Source organism: Artemia sp. Qi Xiang Cuo, chromosome 5 (assembly GCF_049724085.1).
Source record: "Artemia sp. Qi Xiang Cuo chromosome 5, ASM4972408v1, whole genome shotgun sequence".
Lineage (NCBI taxonomy): Eukaryota > Metazoa > Arthropoda > Branchiopoda > Anostraca > Artemiidae > Artemia > Artemia sp. Qi Xiang Cuo.
In genome coordinates this window covers 35,073,183-35,095,757 of record NC_142798.1, presented here as the reverse complement: position 1 = coordinate 35,095,757, position 22,575 = coordinate 35,073,183, and the positions used below count along the sequence as shown (strand labels likewise).

Below are 22,575 nucleotides of genomic sequence, written 5' to 3'. Positions count from 1 at the left end.
CTCTTCAAAATAAAATTTCTATCTGGAAATCAAATACGCTGAACAAAATGGCTATCTCAAAATTTTGATTGGATGTATTTCGGAAAATGGTGGGCGTAGAAGAGGTGTTAGTCACCTTCCAATTACTTTTGACTAAAAGGGCACAGGCCACTCCCATTTCTAATTGAATTAGCACTTTTCGAAGTTTCTAATACCACTTCTTCGATACGAAGTGCCCTGCTCTAAGAAAAAAACTAATAAATAATACATTGTTCCAACATCGTTCTTATATGCCCCCAGGGCATAACTTAAAACCCTTGTCCTGAGGGTTGTGGGGGAGTGTCCTCCTCAAAAACATATTTTCTATCTGGAAATCAAATTTTGATTGGATGTGTTTGGGGGAATGATATGCGTAGGGGGGGGGGGGGCTTGTTGCCCTCCAATTACTTTCGACTATTAGAAAGGGCACTAGCCACTCCAATTTCCAATCGAAAGAGCCCTTTTCGAAGTTTCTATAACAACTCTTTCGATATGAAGTGCCCTGGTATGAAAAAAAATAATACATTGTGCCAACATCGTTCTTTACTTAGGTAGCGCGATTGCGCTGCCTATGATTTAAACAACAACTTTCTATATAAACCTTATATGCCCCAAGTGCATAACTTACAACACTTGCCCTGAGGGCTCTGAGGGGGTTATCATCCTAAAAGACCTTATTTCCAGAACTTTCAACTACGTTGAACAAAATAGATATCTCAAAATTTTGATTGGATGTGTTGGTAATAAGGTGGACGTGAGAAGGGTGTTAGTCGCTCTGCAATCACTTTCGACTATTAAAAAAGGCACAAGCTTTTTCAATTTTCAATGGAATGAACACTTTGGAAGTACCTAAGACAACGCTTTCTATAAAAACTTCATATGCCCCAGGGCATAACTTACAACCCTTGCTCGGGGGCTCTGAGGGCATTACCATCCTAAATGACCTAATTTCCAGAACTTTCAACTACGTTGAACAAAATGCATATCTCAAATTTTGATTGGATGTGTTTGGGAAAATGGTGGGCGTGGGACGGGCGTTAGTGGCTCTCCAATCAGTTTCAACTATTAAAAAAGGCACTAGCCCTTTCAATTTCCAATTGAATGAGCCCTTTTGAAGTTTCAATGCTTTCAATAAAAAGCTTATATGCCCCCAGGGCATAACTTACAACCCTTGCCCTGAGAGCTGTGGGGGGAGGGGTTGTCATCCTTAAAGACCTAATTTCCAAATCTTTCAACTATGTGAATAAAATGGCTATCTAAAAATTTTGATTGGATGTGTTTGTGGAAAAGGTGGGCGTGAGAGGTGGGTTAGTAGCACTCAAATCACTTTCAACTATTAAAAAGGGTATTAACCCTTTGAATTTCAAATCGAATGAGCCCTTTTTCAAGTTTCTACGACAAAGATTTCAATAAAAACCTTATATGCCCCCAGGGCGTAACTTAAAACTCTTGCCCTGAAGACTTTGGTGGGTGTCCTGCTCAAAGGTATAATTTCCTGAACTTTGAACGTCGTGGGACAAATTGGCTATCTAAAAATTTTTTTGGATGTGTTTGGGGAAATAGTGGGCGTGGAAGGGGTGTTGTTTGCCTTCCAATTATTTTCGATTGTTAACAAGAGAAGTAGCCATCTCAAATTCCAATCGAATGAGCCCTTTTGGTGTTTCTACGTTAGCGCGTTGTTTAGAAACCTTATATGCCTCCAGGGAATAGCTTGCAACCCTTGCCCTGTGGGTTTTTGGGAAGTTTCCTCCTCAAAAACATATTTTCTATCTGGAAATCAACTACGCTGAACAAAATGGCTATCTCAAAATTTTGATTGCATGTGTTTGGGGGAATAATGGGTGTGGGGGGGGGGGTGGGCTAGTTGCCGTCCAATCACTTTCAATCATTAAAAAGGGCAGTAGCCCTTTGAATTTCCAATCGAATGAGCTTTTTTTGAAGTTTCTACGACAACCCCTTCTTTAAAAACCTTATATGCCCCCAGGGCATAACTTATAACCCTTGTTCTGAAGGCTGTGGGGTAGTGCCCTCCTCAAAAACATAATTTCTATGTGGAAATCAACTACGCTGAAAAAAATGGCTATCTCAAAATTTTTATTGGATGTGTTTCGGGAAATGGTGGGTGTGGAAGGGGTGTTAGCCGCCTTCCCATCACTTTCGACTATTAAAAAGGGCACAAGCCACTCGAATTTCTAATTGAATAAGTGCTTTTTGAAGTTTCTACGAGAACTCCTTCAATACGAAGTGCCCTGCTCTAAAGGAAAAAAAGTTACATTGTGCCAACATCGTTCTGATATGCTCTCAGGGCATAACTTAAAACCCTTGCTCCGAGGGTTGTGGGGGAGTGTCCTCCTCAAAAAGATATTTTCTATCTGGAAATCAACTACGCTGAACAAACTGGCTATCTAAAAATTTTGGTTGGATGTGTTTGGGGGAATGATGGGCATGGGGGGGGGTCTAGTTGCCCCCCAATCACCTTCGACTATTAAAAAGGGCACTAGCCACTTCAATTTCCAATCGAATGAGCCCTTTTCGAAGTTTCTACGCTAACTCCTTCGATAGGAAGTGCCCGGGTATGGAGAAAAAAATAATACATTGTACCAACATTGTTCTTTACTTAGGCAGCGTGATCGCGCTGCCTATGATAGATCGTACATTTCACCAGCTTGTCCATTGCCTTAAATTTAGTGCAGATCTAGTTTTTGAGAAGAAAAGATATGAAGTAGGAACTGAGATACCTTGTTGGTCTATTAGCGCAGATTTGGTAGCGGCGAACAATTTAGCTAAGCTTAATTATCTCCGTTGGCGAGGAATTGGTAAGCCCCCAGATCACCCTATGTTTTTTGATATGAAAGCAAGTAAGGTGGCATTCCAAAGAGAATTCCGGCGGCATAAAGATAATCTGATAAAAGTTGCTTCAGAAAAAGTTGATGATGATCGGCAGTCATTGGAGACCTTTAAAAAATAGGAAAAGAGCAGGTTCAAATAAAATCTCTCATAAAGCCCCAACGGAGAAAATGTGGGTGGACCATTTTTCGAATGTAATGTCTTTATGTAATGATAATCCTGAAGAGGTCCGAGAGCTTGATGAACTTCTTTCTCGTCGAGATCCTCAGTTTTTTTCTTACTAGTTATGATCTGAGTTAAAAATAAAAGTGCTCCGGACCATGATGGAATTTTTTTCAATCATCTCAAACTTGCCCCGGCTTCATTTTTTGCTAAGCTTTTGTGTTTTCCTAATCTGATTCTTTTGTCTGGGCAAGTACCAACTTCTTTTAAAACAGGGATAATTACGCCGGTTCCAAAGCATGGAAAAAGTAAGTACCAGACATGTGATTCTTTTCGCCCTTTTTTTAAGGGCTCACAGTTAAGCAAGATTTCATAATTTGGTGTTAAATTTCTTTGTTTCGCTTAATTTCGGTTCGAATCATTTGGGGTTCACTAGGGGTACGGGTTGTGATCACGCACATACTACTTTTTTTTCAAATTTTAAATTCTTCATGGCTTAAAAGAGACCCGTTATTTTGTTTATTAATAGATATTAAAGGAGCTTTCGATAATCTTTTTCATGTATCTGCTCTTCTTGGCTTACTACAATATGATTTAACACATAACCTGGTTAATGTGTTTCGTTCGTGGTATTCTGGACTTAAAGTTCGCATTGCCTCGGGATCTATAATTTCTGCTGATTAAGTAGTAGTTAGGAGGGGAGTTAGACCAGGGGGAATATAATTGTCGTCTATTTTCAATTTGTGTCTAAAAGATTGTTTCGCTTCATTAAAAACCTCGCTGATTTACTTAGCAGTTGAAATTAGTTATTTCGCTTATGCTGATGACATTATTTTACTTAGTCGGTCGAAGACTGTGTTGATTGAAAATTTTAAGATTTATGCGAATGAGTTGAAAAAAAGGACTAGAAATTAACCTCGCGAAATGCCAGTATTTTGATATTAATGACCCTCTTGGCTCTCCCCCTCTTGATTGCGGTAATGATCGGATTTTTCATGCTTTGGACTCGGTGATATACCTAGGTGTCCCATATTCTTCTGTAAAAAGACTATCACCTCTTTTAATAGTAACCCATCTGGAAGTTAAGATAGAAAGACGTTCGGTTCCCTCGTTCATCTGCGGGGTAATATGAGAAGGGATATATTAGCTAGAATGTATCAGTCATTGGTTTTACCTTTCATTAGCTTTCAAGTGGTGATTTTGAAAACTTTTCCATCTTCTACTTCATTTCATATTAATGTTGTGCATTTTAGATATCTTAATTTCTAGTAGTTTTTACATTAAATGCCCCTAATGCTTCTTTAAAATATGTTTATTGAATAAAGGACCTACTTGATATAATAAAGATTAAATATGAATCTTAGGTTCAAAAGGGTCGAAATTATCTAAGATATAGAAATTTTTTCCCATTTTTTGGAAAAATCTAATCGATGTTAACCGATTGACGTAGATGGTTGTATTAATCGGTAGTTCTGAATTTGTTAATTGTAAGTTGTGTCTTTATATTTTATATTTATTGAATGTACTCCTCATAGTGTATCACGAGGGAAAATAAAATTATTATTATTATTATTAATATATATTGTTTTAACTGGTTACTTCTTTAAATAAGTGCAATCTCAGCTCGTTTATTGAAGATAGTTGTGATTTTTTATTAAAAAAAAAAAAAAAAAAAAAAAAAAATGTCAAGAAGCAACGCAGCCAAATTTGTTTCCAGTTGCAGTTCTCTTATTTCTAACTGAGATGGCTTCATGCCGGAAATTTCCACCGAATTAACAAAAAAAAAGAATATATTGCAGTAAGAATTAATAAAATCACATTTTCATCGTAAATTTGATATTCTTGATAATCACCTCATCGTCCCACAAGTCAAATTTCAAAATCAACAGGATTTCCCTGTCCCAATTTCTTGCAGGTGTGCCGTTTTGAAAACCTTTATGCAGTTAGTGTTCAAGGATCTAGTTCAACACCCGCCCCAACACTCTGAAAATTTCAATTTAATATCCTCACCTGTGACCTAGATATTACAGATACGACACTTTGACAAGCTAGATGCAAATAGTGTCTTTCGATTTAGTTGAATATTCACTGAAAGTTCCAACTTAGTATCCTTAGTCATTCTTTAGATATTGCGGATATGCCACTTTGTCAACCTGGATGCACTAAGTATTCTAGGATGTAGTTCAACATCCTCCTTACCATCCCCTGATAGCTTCAACTCAATGCCCTCAGCTGTTCCCCAGTTATTTCACCGACACTGTTTTGACAATCTGAATGCAAATAGCGTCTTTTGATTTGGTTTAAAATTCCCCTCACCATTCTACGAAAGTTCCGACTCGCACTTTTGAGAATTTGGATGCACGTAATGTGTTTTGTTAATTTATTTAATTCAGAATCTTGCTCAACATGTCTTAGAAGTTTAAACTGAAAAGTTTCTACTTAATGTGTTTAGCTGTTCCTGAGATATGGCTAATGCGTCCTTTTGACAGCCTAAAACACATAATATCTCATTATTTCGCTCAACAGTCCCTAACTTTGTCCTAATAGTTTCAACTCAGTACCCTTAGCCGTTTCTGAAATATTACAGATACGCCATTTTCGGCAACCAGGATGCATGTAGTGTCTGCATTTAGTAAAACATTTCCCTTAACCGTCCTTGAAAGTTTCTGCTCAATACCTTTAGCCGCTCCTAAGATATTGTAGGTGCTGCTACCCTTAGCCGTCCCTGAGATATTGCAGTTCCGTCTTTTTCATAGCCTGGGTGCACTTAAGTTCCTTGGATCTAGTTCAACATCCAAATCAACATTCTCTGACAGTTCAACTTAAAATCCTTAGCTGCTCTTGAGATATTACAGTTGCACCATTTTGACAATTTTATTGTGTCTTTTGATTTAGTTCAACACCTCCCCTAATATTTTCTGAAAGTTTCAACCTATTACCATTAGCCATTCCTGAGAAACGTGTCCTTTTGACAACCTGGATACATACAGTCTCCTTTAATTTAGTTGTGTATCCCTCATAAAATGCCCCGAAAGCTCCGGATAAAAAGTTTATTTAAAAAAAAATCTAATTTTTCTTGGGATACTGTAGACGCTCCCTTTTGACATCCTGTATGCACGTAGTGTCTTTTGAATTAGATCAACATTCCCCGAACGTTTCAACTTAATGCCTTTAGCCGTTAGTTCGTAACACGCCTTACAAGTTTCGACAAAATATCTTTGGGGTTATACCAGGTTGTTTCTGTGTTGACAGCCTTGATAGTGTCTTTGGATTCAGCTCAACATCCCCCTCAACATTCCCTGAAAGTTCCAACCAATTCAGTTAGCCATTCCTGAGATACTGCAAAAACGATCTTCTTACAACCTGGATGTACATAATGTCTTTTGATTTAATTCAACATCCCCCTCAACATGCCCTGAAAGTTCTGACTTAAAAATATCAACTAATTACATTCAGTCGTACCGGAGGCATTGCAGTTACGCCAGATAAAGGGGGACATATAGTTCAATATGCCCCTTAACTTCCCCTTAAAGTTTTACTTAATGCCCTTAGCCGTTCTTGAGATATGGAAGATATGCCGTTTTGATAACCTTGATACCTTTAGCGTCTTTTGATTTAACACAACATCACGGATAAAAAACACACACAAAAATGTAATTAAAAAAGAAATAACCAAAAAACGAGGTAATATCAGCCAGCGGACAGAAAAAAAATCGAAAAGGACAAAAGCGGATACTTCAGCAAGGACTTCTGCCAAGCCCACTTTAGTGCTAAAAAAAAAAAAAAAAAAAAAATTTTTTGAAGTAAACTTAAAGAGAGCAGAAGAAACACTGAATAAAAAAAGCCAGAATAAATGGACGACTGTTTACAAATTGATTGGGCAAGAATTCTTTGCTTAGCGGTTGACTTAGCTTGCCTAATGACCCGATTTTTAGTAGTAGTGCGGTCAAATGATCGTGATTTAAACCAAGGGAAAACTTTATGTGGATGTCTTAATGTTAAGTTATTGTAAATTGGGTTTGTAGGAATATCCAGTACCTCTATCTAAAAAAAAAGTTTCTATTTATGTAGTTTTAATGTCAATTGCCTCTCTAAAAAATTGTGGTTAGCCACTTGCTGCGGATATTAAAGTTGTCTCGTAAAAAAACAGATGATCTGGATTTTCAAAAATGTGGAAAGCAGAGGCAGAATCAAAATCATAATTTTTATTTTCATATCTTAGAGATTTATCTATTGATATCTTATGTTTATGTAGTCGTTCCTTCAGCTGTTCTTGCTGAGAAAAATTAGTCTCTAAACTTCAAATCAGTGCCTTATCCAGGGGGGTACCCGGTTTGAACACCCCCCCCCCCTAAATTTTTGTTTGACTCGTAAAAACGTAACAAAAATGGATATATTCAAATTTTGTATGCGTTTTTTGAGTTTTTTTGTGTAACCCCCCCCCCCCCGAATTTTTTTTAGTAAAACCCCCTCCGAAAAAAATCCTGGGTACGGTCTTGCCTAAAATACGAGAAAAATTTTTTGCACAGGCGGACAAGGGTCATTACTGTATCGATTTTTAAAGTCTTGTAATCTGACCAAGCAGAATTATCCTCTAATTATCTTTGTAAGATCTGTTCACATTTGTTGACATCACAAGAAGCGTACATGAAGGGCACAATTCTGTTATGAATAGTTTTCTCTTGGAACACTGGCTCCGTTTTGTTGACGATATTTTGTCTGTTTGGGAACATGGACATGAATCTCAAAACGATCTGTTGTTGTATTTGAACAAGCATTTGTCCAATAAGAGTCATACTTACTCCCGCCATTTACCCGTGCCATTTAAACATTTGCCTCTCAATTACTTGGACTATGTCTATTGGCTTTTCGACAATTAGCCATGTCTTGATCCCTACTGCAAAATACTTGATTTTCAAATCTTCAATTTACGTTAGACCTGGAAGATTCGTGGAATCTTCCTTTCTTAGATGTTTTAATTCTAAAAAATATTCCTAATCTTGAATTTTCTATGTATGAGAAGCCCATCTACAATCAGATTCGTTCCTAGGGGTGGGGGGGTAACTTGTTCAGCTGGCCGGGCGCCACAGCCATGGGGGGCGTGACTGGGGGATTGCCCACTTTGATCAGCATTTTCACTTTGATTCGGCTTTTTTTTCTTATGTTTGAGTCAGAGGGGGCGTTGTTATTAATTTTTTTCCGGGTGCCACCAACCCTAGGAACGATTATGCCCACAAGGATCTTAATCTGCATTTCTTGTCGAACCACCCTCCTTCTGTGAAAAGAGGCGTGGCTATATATTTAATCGACCGAGTTCTAAAAATCTGTTATCGTGTAGCTTCTGATTTAAATTATATTAAAGATGTTTTTATTCTGTATTGGTTATCAGGGCTACCACCTGACATAAAAAAAATAAAAAAAGTGACCTAAAACTAATCCCAGTACACTTAAACAGACCATGCTTACAATTAAATACGCGCAAACATTTTTTTTTGACTGTAGCACCTAAAATCATTGTGTAGCACGCAAATTTGGACAATTTTAGCACTTTAGGAACTGACCGTAGTGGCAACTCTGTTGGTTACCCCATTAAACTTATTTAAAATATCATAGATAGAAGGTTCAAAAAGGTAAAACAGGTAAATAATGAACCTTTCCCCCTTTCTTATTCCTACAATTGAAAAAAACCTTTACCACATTAAGCTTACCACAACGATATAAGCCGAGACTCGGTGAGAAACTTAGAAAAAAGTTTTTGGAAACATAATTTTCTGTTTCTTTCAAAAATTAACCAAGGACTGAACGGTTTTTTTTGATTCTGGAAAAGATAAAATTGACCCTGTACTGGGTAACTGTGTTTACAGAGTCTCGTGTTCTTGTTGGAAGTTTTACATTGGCAAAAACCGTCAATAGCTGAGGGAACGACTATATGGACACTGGATTTCAATAGATAAATATCTGAGATGTGAAAATAAAAATGATGATTTTGATTCTGTCATTGCCATCCATATTTTTGTAAAATCCAGATTTATTTCTTTTCGATGAGGCAACTTTAATGTCCACAACAAATGGCTTAACACAATCTTTTAGGGAGGCAATTGAAATTAAAAATTCATAAATAGAAACCCTTTTTAAAATAGAGATACTGGAGATGATAATAAAAATCAGGTCAGTAGGCAAGCTAAGTCAATCGCTAAGCAGAGAATTCTTGCCCAATCCAATTTTTAAAGTCTTTCATTTATTCTAGCTTGTTTTTGTTTGTTTGGTTGATTCAGTGCTTTTTTTTGCTCTGTTGAAATTTACTTCAATAGGTTAGTTTTTTCTATTTTTCTCTTTTTTTTTAACACTGGGGGAAGTCCTTGCCAAAATATCTGCTTTTGTCCTTTTCGATTCTTTTCTATCAACTGGCAGATATTACCCTCGGTTTCTTAGTTATTTTTTACATATATATTTTTGTTTCTGTTTGTCTTACGTCATATATAGCCAGTGTGGTCTTAGGTTGTATTGAATTCACCCCCCCCGCCATTCTATGGAGGTTTCAATCTAATACCTCTAGTCATTGCTGAGATATTCCGCAGAATTTATGACCTGAATGCACATAGTTTTTTTTTTTTTTTAGTTCAATATCCCCATCAGCATGTCTTGGAAGTTTTAACTTAGTAACCTTAGCCGTACCTAAGATGTTGGAGATAATTTTTTTGATAACCTGGATGCAAGTAGTATCATTTGATTTAGTTAAACGTCTCCTAAAAGTTTCAGCTTAACACTTTTAGCAATTTAAGAGACATTGCGGATACGCCCTTTTGACGACCCAGGCTCGAACCACCGTTAGAAATTAATATTAATGCATTGCGTTTAGACATTAATGCATCGCGTTTAGACATTAAGGTATTGAATTTAGACATTCTTGCATCGCGATGCAACTCTTTGCAATTCTTTGCATTAATATTAAATTCAACATTCTATGAAAGTTTCAAGTTAATACAGTTTGCTGTGTCTGCAATATTGCAGATGTGCTTTTTGACATCCTGGTTGCACCTAGTGTCTTTTTATTTAGTTAAAAATCATCCTGAACCTGCCCTGGAAGTTTTAAGTTTATACTCCTAACCGGCCCTGAAATATTGCAGATACGCCCTTTTGACAACCTGGACGCATATAGGGTCTTTTGAGTTAGTTTGCCATTCCCCTCAACAATCCCTGAAAGTTTCACCTTAATGCTCTTAGCGTTTTCGGACATCGAGCATCAAATATCCCTCCTTCCCAAGGGTAAACCTGCTAAGTAAATGCTGGTCGACTTGCATAATTTATAGTCCTGGTCCTGGGGGCTGTGGGGTTTGCATAACTTCCGATTCCTTCAAATATTCGTCCGTTTGAATATTCTGAACCGAAAAGGCTATCCCAAATTTTTGATCGGATACCTTAGGGAGTAGGGGGGATGGGCTAGTCAAAAAGGTGCGGTAGGGGAGCTGACCCCCTCCCATTTCTTTTCACTCTTTAAAAAAACACCAGAACGTTCAATGCAAGTAAATGAGTCTCTTCCAAAGTTTTTACTACCACTACTTCCATTCAAAGTGGTCTGGGAAAATAAGGGGAAAAATAATACATTGTAGCCTTATCGATCTTCACTTAGGCAGCCTTATAACGCTGCCTTTGAAGTAAGGGGGTCAAATTTGTATCCAGCTGAGACTGCCTTTGAAATATTTCGTTACTGGGAAATACTTGTCTTTTTAGGGGGTTAAATTTGTATCCAGCTTAGACCAGATTCATATCATTAAGTAATTGACGGTGTCGAAAACCCTGCTATCAGGAAATTTTCTATGAAACGCTTATGAACTTGACGAAGTTAATTGTTATTCATTGTTTTTAGAAAGCATTAAATCAAGCCCTTCTAGCTGATTTCAAAGGTAATAAAGACCACATGACAGATTGTGTACTTTCGATTGATATTGAAGAGAAGGAATCTATGTATGGCTATAGAGGCAATAAGAAGATCAATTTTGTAAAGATTACCGTGACTCTTCCAAAAATGGTGGCTGCTGCTAAACGATTGCTTGAACAAGGAAAAGTTCCTCCATATGATATACATTCATATGTTGCATATGAGAGTAATATTGAATTTGAAATTAGGTAAGATAAGAATTTTTTAACCCAAAATTCAGGGGCTTTTCTGTATAGTGCTTTTCTATTGGGATGGAGGAGGAGCTTGCATAGATGCGTTGGCCTAAGGTAGCTTGGTGATGCTGTGAGTTGTTAGTAGTAATAGTAGTAGTTTCTATCATTTTTATGCTTTCACAGAAGAACAAAAAGGAGGATATATATCTTTTGACGGATACATTTTGTTTTGGATTCTAATCAGAATAAAAATTACGATATTCTAGTGGGTTAATTTGCTCTCACTGTGATATACAGAAAACGAAATTATACCTGGAACCTTTTGGGCTAGAGAAAGATTTGAACCTATTGGTGACTAGACATCCCAATAGATTGTCCAAAATGATCAAGTACCCCTTCTCTTCCATTTGAAATAATCATCTCAAGTTTCTGCCATCAACACTATCCAAGTTTAAATTATTACTTTAGATAAAAAAAAAAAAAAAACGATTTCCAGACATAGCGAGCCCCAAATTCCCACCATTTGGCCCCTAAATTGTAAATATCACTGAATTTTCACTAACTAATCTGAAATGATTTGGATTTTTCGTGGATGAGTTGTGCATGATCATTCTGGTTAGATTTGTCTTGGACCGGCCTTCACCACTGTAACCTTATTTTTTACATAATGTAGTCTTAAAGCAATTTATACCAGTACACAAGTGAAAATCGATAATTAATATCATAATATTGTCATTATATATTTATCGAAACTACTAATATTGATAATTCTTTGCAAAATGGAAGGTTAAATCTTATCTACCTTCCCGATACATCAGGTAAAAATATAGGGGCCTCTCCCTCCTAAGTCAAATAACTTTCATATTAAGTTTTGTCTCTTACTCCTTAGAAAATGGTTCTTTTTTTGAAACGTGCATAGTAAACTAATCCAATGAAGACATATAAATCATTTGCTTTTTTTTGTTATTCTATTATACTTTTAACAATGTAGAAATTACTTTACTCTTCATAGAAAAAGGAAAAAAACACTAAAAAAATAAAAAAAATAACCCCCCCCCCCCCCAAAAAAAATCAGCATTTTTTTTTTTAATTAGTGAAGTTCTCGTAATACGGTACATTTATATGATTTATTCCAGACTGAAGAAACTCAACTTTTTTATTCTCTAGCTGCCTGGTCATCTTGAGTAAATAAGTGAACATTTAGATTCTTCACGGTTTTGAGTTGCATTCCTTTGTGATGTCCAATCGGTGATGTCCAAAAATACTAAAAAATTAATTACAAAAAAAATAAAAAAAAATTAAAAGCCAAAATTTAGCATCTACCATCATCCTATTTTGAAGCTAGCAAATTCAAAGTATTAATGCTTAAAACTTTGCTTTTGAATATGATTTTAGACTGCCATACTTTTATTTTAAAGTTTTCGTATTGTCTTTCGTTGTAGGTATATGGTTGACTCGAAGATTGTAGGATGCAACTGGATTGAGCTTCCAGGAGGAAAGTACCGTCTGAGATCAAAAAGTGGAAACCCAGCGCCGCAATCGCGCTGTCAGCTAGAAGTAGATGTAGCTTGGAATGACCTAATTTCTCACACTCCTGAGGGAGACTGGGCAAAGGTGGCTCCATTTCGTGTTATGTCTTTTGACATAGAGTGTGCCGGACGGAAAGGTTTTTATTATCTTTGCTGCTTTCATTTGGTCCTAAATATGCAAAAAACATTCAACCTGCATAAACAAAGTCATGCTTGCAGTCAGGTGTACAAAAAAATTCCAAAGCTGTCAGTAGCAGAATTCCAAAAGCTGCCGACAGTTTAGCAGCACAACTTGTGTTTTGACAGCTTTGCTTTGAGCAAAAAGTATTTTTATACGTAAAATTTGCAGAAAAGTAACAAATGTAACATAGTAGAACTTGCAGTTAGAGATATCAATAGTTATCTGAATCACAATTAACAATGTAATCTAATTCAGTGGCAAGCCATATACTCACCATAAATATCATACTGAATAATTTTATAAGTACCATTTTATCAACAGTACTATATCATATTTACTCTAATACTGCTAGTGGAGTGTAGTATTCAAAATCGGAAGTATACTATATATAGCTTAGTGCTGTTACTTTATGGATGGAGTTGTGCACTCCAATGCTATTGGTATTATAAAAATAATGCATACCCAACTGCATGCTCGATACTCATTGATCACTATACTTCAATTAGAGAAAGCCCCGTTTGATTTTCGGGGAGAACAATTTTGATTAGCAGCCTTGCGGTGACATGCATTATGGTGCTGTGATATTAGTTTTGCCCTAATCTAATCCCCAAAATAAACAGAAAATTGTTATTATTGTAGTGAGGCTGTTTTAGGCTACTAGCCTTCCATGTTCCAACCTTCCCATGACCTTTCTCTTCTGTATGTACACCTAGAGAGCTGCCAATTTTTTTAATAACTCTTCAACTGACAAATAAACGGTTTTGTGAGGATCTTGCTTGTGTGCGAGATTTGGACGACACATTCAACTTCATTGAAAGAGAAGTAGAGTAAGTAAAAACTTGTCCACAAGGGTGAAAGATAACAACAAATTATAAGTAAATTTTCACATTCCAGAAGAGAAGAGATACATCTTGTGAGAAGAGATATTTCAAAAGAGATACATCACCTGGTAAAAAAAAAATATCAAAAACGAAAACAGTTTTTTTTTGTTTTGTAGTTGCTCTTTTTTAGAGTTTTGGTTCCTGTTGGGTCGAGTTACTTATAGTTCATTACCACGAACTGTCTGATAAATCTTTAAACGCAAATATCAGGTAAAAGAGTAAGAAGTAAAGACCAACCGTTTGTGTAAAAAAATTAAGTCTGAAAATAATATATAACTTTTCAAGAAAACAATCTGGAAATAATAACCGAATTTTTTACTTTCAGCTGTAATTTATGATTTTTTATGAATCATGTTTTGTGGTCGCTTCCGTTCAAGGCCGTACCCAGAGGCGGGTACGTCTCTGGGTAACCCCTCCCGAAATGTTTTTTGACTCGTGAAGACGCAACAAAAATGGATATAAAACAATTTTGTATGCGGTTTTTGAGGTTTTTTCGTGTAACCCCCCCCCCCCCCCCCGAAAAAAAATCTTTGAGTAAAACCGCCTCCGAAAAAAAAAAAATCCTGGGTACGGCCTTGCTTCCGTTTCAATCAACTATCCTCGAGATTTGAAAATAATTTATAGCTTAGTTTTGTCTCATTAAGAGGGGCAGAGGGGCTGCAGTTTTTACGGTAAGAAGATTATATTTAGGACAAGTTTTGAATGGCAAATCCAATTCTACCCCATTTTTTTAAATTCTATTGTTTTTATCTCAGGATTACTCTTCATACAGGGTTAATAATTGCTCAAGCATTAGAAGTTGTGGAGGTAGACCTAGGTATTTAAAAAAAAAAAAAACATTCCAGTGCCCTAATTTGAGCAGTCCAATAATAAATCCAATAATAAATCCAATATAGTGAAGATTCCTGGCAAAAAGATTAATCCCTTTACTTCCGTATTATACCGCCAACACTCAAAAAGTCTGACTTAAGACTTACTTGACTTAAGGCTCCTGCCGAGGGTTCGGCGTAGAGAACGATGAGACTAGGCGCCTCCAGGTTGACCTATCGCTTGTCAGGATCGCAGCTTCTTCCACCGGGATGTGAGCTTGGGTGAGGAATTCATCGGCTTGGTCTTTCCACCTAGTGGGTGGGCGTCCTCTGGGTCACTTACATCCGGGTAGGGTGGGGTTGAAGTCAAATGCGAACCGTGCTAGGGTGTCACATGATAAGCAAAGGAGGTGGCCTTACCACTGAACAGTACACTGGGCGAGCTGCGTCGAGAAAAGAGTTCGAGCGGCATGTGATAGGAGAGTATGGTTGCTAACGAAGTCATTCAAGTGAAGTCTTTCGATTCTTCAGAGATGTTTCATCTGAGCGACATCGACGGCGCTGAGGATAGATTTTGCAGCTGGCCACGTCTCCGCTCCATACAGCAGGACGGTGCTGACTGACGCATTGTAGATGCGCATTTTGGTAAATCGGCTTACGTTTGGCTTTCGCCAGATGCTGCTAAGCCTCCCAACAAGTGCTGAAGCTTTGGCAATTCGAGATGTAAGCTCTTTTGTGATCAGGCCATCATTCGACTGAATAGATCCCAGGTAAGTGAAGTCTTCATCTTCAACCACATGTACTCGGTTGCTTCCGAGGTTGACTTCCTTTACGGTAGAACGCGACGTGGGGGGGGCTCAGGGAGCATAATTTTGGATTTCTGCAAGTTGATCTTCAGTCCAACTTTCAAGGCTTCTTCTGATAGCACCTGGAGAGCTTTGGTGACCTTATCGACGGTGTTCGCAACTAGCGCTATGTCTTCAGCGAAGTCAGCATCAGAGAGTACCCGGTCTCCGAACTGAAGATCGAATTGAAGGCGATTCATTGTGCTGGCCATAACATGGTCTATAACGCAGTTGAAAAGCTCGGGAGCGGCGGCGCAACCTTGCCGGACGCCAGTCTTCACCGGGAATGTGGGTCTGCGTCTTCCATTGACTTGCACGCAGCTTTCCGTATCCTCATACAGCTTTTCAAAGAGTGAGCAATATTTCTTGGGTAGACCCATAGTTCTTAGTATCAGCCAAAGTGAACGGCGATCAACAGAATCGAAGGCAGCCTTAAAGTCTACGAATGCGATGTACGCTTTTTGGTGGAACTCCCGCGTCTTCTCGATCAACTGGCGCATAGTAAACATTTGGTCCGTCGTCGACCTGCCGGGCATGAATTCAGCTTGCTGGAATCTTCTATTTCTACGCAAAAAGGTGGAACACATATCCAGGAGTGATATAGCGAAAAGTTTACCAGGAACGGCGAGAAGCGTGATCCCATGATAGTTGGAACAGATTTGACGGCTGCCCTTACGTTTCGAGAGCGGCAATATGATGCCAGCACGCCAGTCATTCGGTATGCTTTCTATCGTCCATACAGCTGAGAAGATTAGCTGGAGCCACAGAATCATCGCTGCACCCCCGTACTTGAGGAGTTCTGCTGAAATACCACAGACGCCAGGGGCTCGATTATTATTTAACCGTTTTACAGCATTTTGGATCTCAAAGGTGGTAAACGGTTGCAATACGAGGTCGGAAGTAGCCTCGGGTGTGGTCATTGCTGCTTGAATCAGATCAGGGTCGGGATGAGCAACAGCCTCGGCATTCAGAAGCGTTGAGAAGTAACTGCTCCAGGCAGAGAGTTGGCCTGCATTTTAGAAGTTGGCCTTTTTCATTTTGGCCTTTTTCATTTTAGAAGTTTTTCAGTCTAACTCCCTTATATTTTTAGACATTTGACAATTAAACAGAATAGCAAAAGAAAACAAGATTTAAAATCACGACCCAGCTGTCTAAAATAACCCTCTTTGCATCGATGCTCATAATTACACAGAACATTAACGTGTTTAAAGGAAATTCTGTACCACGAGTCTCAAAAGAATCTTTGATGAAATTGTATAGTATTTTAAACATTATGCTTTTACTAGCATAGGAAGAAAGGTCAGTAATTCAATGATCTACGTCTGGTTTCTGATATGTAGTAAATAATTGAGACAAAAACTTTGGAAAGTAGTGACAAAATTACGTCAAGTTAAGTGAAACTGATAGTTACCATGGGTGGATTGTCACTAGTATAAATCCCTAGGAATGGCAACCCTGGTATTTCAGATAAAATCTACCAATAAATTTTACTAGGCCATGAAAACTGCCAAGTAGCATTGCTACTTTGCTACCCCACCTTTTGAAGGGCGGCTTGCAGTTCATAGGTTTACAAAATGTATCAATCCAAAGAACTATGGGTTACTGATGGATGGGAGAGGAAATTTATTTGTCTCTGAATCAGAAGAAAAACAAATATAAAAACGACAACTAAGCAATCTAGCGCTACCCACCAAAATCATAAAGTTAATTAAAATCTAAATAGCAGTATAAATTGTTTTTTATTAAATATTTTTTTCAGTCTTGCTTTACATTAGACCAATCTTTGTTCTTTTATTTCGTTTTTTTTTAGTGAATAATGTTTGGCACACTAACCGTTAAAATTGTAGAATCATAGCAGATAGTTTAAAATAAACAGATAGTTTTACTAGATGCTTTCCAGGTGGTATCAGCATCATGGAGTGAGTTTTTTTTCAGTTTATTTTTAAAGTTTTTTTTTTTACCGGGTTATGCTTAGTTATTTACTTTTAAATCCTAAATTACGCAAGGAGGTTCCCAACCGAGTCAAACTCAAAACGAGCAGAAATTAACATGAGTAGGGCTTAAAACCCTATGCCTTCCCAAGCCCAAAAAATAATTTGCACTTTACTGAAAAAAAAAAACTAAATGTTTTTACTTTTTAATAAATCAAATAATATTAACATTTTGATTAATAAATATCAGTATATGTATATGAAACTGACAATGCACATTCATTTGTATTTTTTTCACTAAAGTGCAAATTATGTTCTGGCCTTGGGAAGGCATAGGCCTTCCCAAGGCCAGACTCGATTTTGAGTTTGACTCGATTATTTATTGTAGTTTCTGTTCGTTTTGGGTTTCATTTATTTATCGATACTGACTTGTGGTAGTTTCACGCTTGGTAGATTGTTTGATTTTATTTTTACTCATTTTTGGTTTATGGAATTCTTTACTTTTCTTTGAAAAACTTATTTTGTGGAAAAAGTTTTTTTTAAATTAATTTCTGTAGTCACATAGTCTTCAGGGAAAAAGAAAATAATAGTTTAAATCTTTTCGTTTTTTAAGACTTTATAGTTTGGCCTGCTATTTGTATGCTGGAGAAAATTTCTCAGCAATTTTTAACAACATACACTCTTTTAAAAATCTGGAAACAAATAGTAGTGTTTAATTTAGTTTCATACCTCCTCTAATTGACCTGAAATTGAAAAATTGATACCATTTGCAAAAAAATCTGTTTACTTTCTTTGATAGCGTGGATACACTTAAGCTATTTTGATTTGGTTAAATTTTAAGAGTAGAAGTAGTCCCGGAAGTTTGAACATAATACCCTCAGTCGTTCTTGGGATACTGCTGAGATGCCTTATTGGGAATCAGCATTAACACAGTGCATTTTGATTTAATCCTAAGGCAACATTTAGTTTTTAAACATAATGAGCAAATGGGAGGGTGGGTGTGGGAGGAAGATTAGTTGCCCTCCAATCACTTTCAACTCCTAAAAAGGGCACTAGCCCTTTTTATTTTCAATCGAATGAGCCCTTTTCGAAATTTCTTCAACTCCTTTGATACGGAGTGCCCCGGTCTAAAAAAAAAAGAATAATACATTGTACCCCTATTGCTCTTCACTATAAAAATATTAAGCCTTCCAATCACTTTCGACTATTAAAAAGGGCACTAGCCCTTTCAATTTCCAATCGAATGTGCCCTTTTTGAGTTTCTACGTCAACACTTTCTATAAACACCTTATAAACCCCCAGGTCACAAATTACAACCCTTTCTCTGAGGGCTGTAAGAGGGTTGTCATCCTTAAAAACCTAAATTCCAGAACTTTCAACTACGTTGAACAAAATGGCTATCTCAAAATTTTTATTGTATTTGTTTGGGGAAATAGTGGGCGTCAGAAGGGCGTTAGTTGCTCTCCAACCACTTTCAACTATTAAAAAAGACACTAGCCCTTTTGAGGTTTTTACGACAACGCTTTCTATAAAAACCTTATATGCTCCCCCGGCATAACTTACAACCCTTGCCCTGAGGACTGGGGGGGGGGGGGGGTCATCCACAAAGCCCTAATTTCCAGAACTTTCAACTACATTGAAAAAAATTGCTGTCTCAAAATGTTGATTGGATGTGTTTGGGGAAATGGTGGGCGTGAGAGGGGGGCTAGTTGCCCTCCAATCACTTCCGACTATTAAAAAGGCACTCGCCCTTTCAATTTCGAATCAAATGAGCCCTTGTTGAAGATTCTACGACAACGCTTTCTATAAAAACCTTATATGCCCCCAGGGCATAAAATCACAGCCCTGAGGGCTGTGAGGTGGGTTGTCATCCTCAAAGACCTAATTTCCAGAACTTTTAACTACGTTAAAGAAAATGGCTATCTCAAAATTTTGATTGTTTGCGTTTGGGGAAATGGTGGGCGTGAGAGGGGGGTTAGTTGCCCTCCAATCCCTTTCGACTATTAAAAGGGCAGTAGCCCTTTCAATTTTCAACTGAATGAGCCCTTTTTGAAGTTTCTACGACAGAACTTTCTATAAAAACCTTATATGCTCCCAGGGCATAACTTACAACCCTTGTCCTGAAGGTTGTGGGGGAGTGTCATCCTCAAAGACATAATTCCTGGACCTTTCAACTACGTTGAACAAAATGGCTATCTCAAGATTTTGATGGGATGTGTTTGGGGAAATGGTGGGCGTTGGAGGGGGGTTACTTGCCCTCTAATCACTTTTGACTATTAAAAAGGGCACTAGCCCTTTCAATTTCCATTTGACTGAGCCCTTTTTGAAGTTTCTACGACAATGCTTTGTATAAAAAAAGCTCACATGCCCCCAGGGCATAATTTACAACCCTTGCCCTGTTGGCTGTGGGGGAGTGTCATCCTCAAAAACATAATTTCCAGACTTTTTAACTACTTCGAACCCAAATGGCTATCTCAAAATTTTGACTGGATGTGTTTGGGGAAATGGTGGGTGTGAGAGGGGTGTTAGTTATCCTCCAATCCCTTCTAATTTCAATCGAATGAGCCCTTTTTGAAGTTTGTACAACTTCGCTATGTATAAAAACCTTATATGTCCACAGGGCATAACTTCCAATCCTTGCCCTGAGGGCTCTGAGAAGGTTATCATCCTCAATTACCTAATTTCTAAAACTTTTAACTACGTTGAATAAAATGGCTGTCTAGAAATATTGATTGGATATGTTTGGGGAAAAGGTCGGCTTGAGAGGGGGGTTAGTTGCCCTCCAATCACTTTCGACTATTAAAAAGGGGACTGGCCTTTCGAATTTTCAATCGAATGAGCCCTTTTTCAATTTTCTACGACAAAGCTTTCATTTAAAACCTTATATGTCCCCAGGGCATAACTTACAACCCTTACCCTGAGGGCTGTGGGGGGAGTGTCATCCTCAAAGATATAATTTAGGATCTTTCAACTACTTTGAACAAAATGGCTATCTCAAGTTGATTGGATGTGTCTGGATAAATGGTGGGCGCGGAAGGGGTGTTGGTTGCCTTCCAATCACTTTCGACTATTAAAAAGGGCATTAGCTATTTCAATTTCCAATCAAATGAGCCCTTTTTGAAGTTTCTACGACAACGCTTTCTATAAAAACCATATTTGCCCCCAGGGCTTAAATTACAACCCTTGCCCTGAAGACTTTGGAGGGAGTGTCCAGCTCAAAGATATCGTTTCCTTGACCTATCAACTGCGTTGAACATAATGGCTATCTCAAAATTTTGACTGGATGTGTTTGGGGAAATGGTGGGCGTAACCATTTCAATTTCCAATTGAATGAGCCCTTTTTGAAGTTTTTACGACAACGCTTTCTTTAAAAACCTTATGTACCCCCAGGGCATAACTTACAACCCTTGCCCTGGTTTTCTGGGGGGAGGGGGTTGTCATCCTCAAAGACATAATTTCCAGAACTTTCAACTACGTGAACAAAATTGCTTTCTCAAAATTTTGGAACAATATATGTTCCAAATTTGGACTAGGACGGAATTATTGCTCAAGTTTTAGGAAAGTTATCTTTGATGTGTCTTCTTCCTGATTATTGAGTATCTGTGGTGAGTTGAAATATATGCTGGTCAGATGGATGGGTGGAAAACAATAGAATTTTGAGTAAAACTTGTATAATTTTGGTGCTTAGATTGATGCATTTGTAGCCAAAGAAATGAGGGACCCTACACATTTGGTAACTTCCAACTACAGCTCAATGATTTGTTAGAAATAGCCGTTTTTTTTATAACCATGATTCAGGATTGTTTGGGTACTACTCATATAATGGTAAAAAGAAAGATTTTGCTCAGAAAATTAAAAAGCTTAAAAATTTAGAAACTACTTTAAATACTAGGATTCAACTACCCGAAACGTACTGTTCATCGTGCTAGAATTAAACTTCTGAGTGAAAGTAAACTATAAAACTAAAACATAACATTTAATATTTTAATTGTTGAATGTTTGATTCATAACCAAACAAAGCAATCTTGGAATTTTTTTTTCCGTAAAGCAAAATTTAAATTCTAAGAATTTATTTTTTTCAGTAAAGCAAAACTTAAATTCTAGTATAAAAACTGTTGGGTCAGGAAGTGGTAGTGGTTCCCTAAAATTAAGGACAAATTTTGTACGCTTTAAGTTTTTGTGTTATATATATATAAACAAAAAACCTGTTTTGGTTTTACACTACAAACCAGAAAGCAATGCGCCTAAGATCGAAGCACAGGACTGGGTGGGGTGTACTCTTAGAAAATGACACAAGTTCTCAAGGTTTTGGATATCTTAAGCTGAATGTCTATTTACAAATTTTAGTCTTTCATGGTCTTGCCTCATCTGGGACAAAATTATGGTTATCCAGGTCATCGCGGGCACTAGTGGTAACCTGGAGCCTCCATGGCCACGCCTATTTCAATGAATTGTTCTTTTTTGCACAGCTAATTTGATCACTTGTGAAGAATGAAAATCTTTGAAATTGTACATTTTTCAGAAGTAATTGTTGTGCCTTTCGCAACATGTGAAAAGGAATTCCGAAAATAAGCAGATAAAAGTTTGTTTGTATGAGAAAAAACTAAACTTTAACCGGTAAAGCTGCAGAAAGAAGTAAGCTCACTGTCTCTTTGTTCTGTTTGATATTATGCTCTTGGGCATATCATCTGTGTTGTTGAAATTAGGCTACACAGTTAATCAATTTTAATTCGAATCCAGCTTTACAGGGTTTCCTCAAAATTTTCTTTACACCAATTTTTAAACTTGTCGTTTTTGTTTTAGGAGTGTTTCCTGAGCCAGATAAAGATCCAGTTATTCAGATAGCGAGCATGGTTATCAAACAAGGTAAACCCGAGCCGTTTATTCGAAATGTCATGACATTAAACACATGCGCTCCTATTGTTGGCTCAGAGGTTATGTGTTTTGATACTGAAGATAAGTTACTTGAGGTTAGATTTTTTTTCTGTAATGAGGATATAATTGAAATCGTGTTTAAATATATATTCATTATTTAAGTAGCATTCTAGCGTATTATAATGCTAGACAATTAATGTTACTAGCTACAATGCTGCAGCGTAACCTTTGCTATGCTGTCAAAGCTACGACGGGACTACTCGATCCTTTTCTAGAATAATTAAAAAAACTTTTTCTACAAAATAAGTTTTTCAAAGAAAAGTAACGAACTCCATTAAACAAAAAATGAGCAAAAATTAAATCAAATAATCTACGAAGCGTGAAA

At 37.3% G+C, this 22,575-nt stretch overlaps 1 protein-coding gene across 4 annotated transcripts in view; it reads left to right on the top strand.

Moving 5' to 3' along the window:
- The window catches only part of PolD1 (DNA polymerase delta 1, catalytic subunit), a 122,337-nt gene that overhangs the window by 36,656 nt on the left and 63,106 nt on the right, over positions 1 to 22,575 (top strand). For all 4 annotated transcript variants that reach the window (XM_089089521.1, XM_089089524.1, XM_089089523.1 and 1 more), the window contains exons 6-8: positions 10,895 to 11,154; positions 12,582 to 12,805; positions 22,119 to 22,285. In XM_089089521.1, the coding sequence (XP_088945647.1) occupies positions 10,895 to 11,154; positions 12,582 to 12,805; positions 22,119 to 22,285 (651 nt within the window). The remainder of the gene's footprint in view (positions 1 to 10,894; positions 11,155 to 12,581; positions 12,806 to 22,118; positions 22,286 to 22,575) is intronic.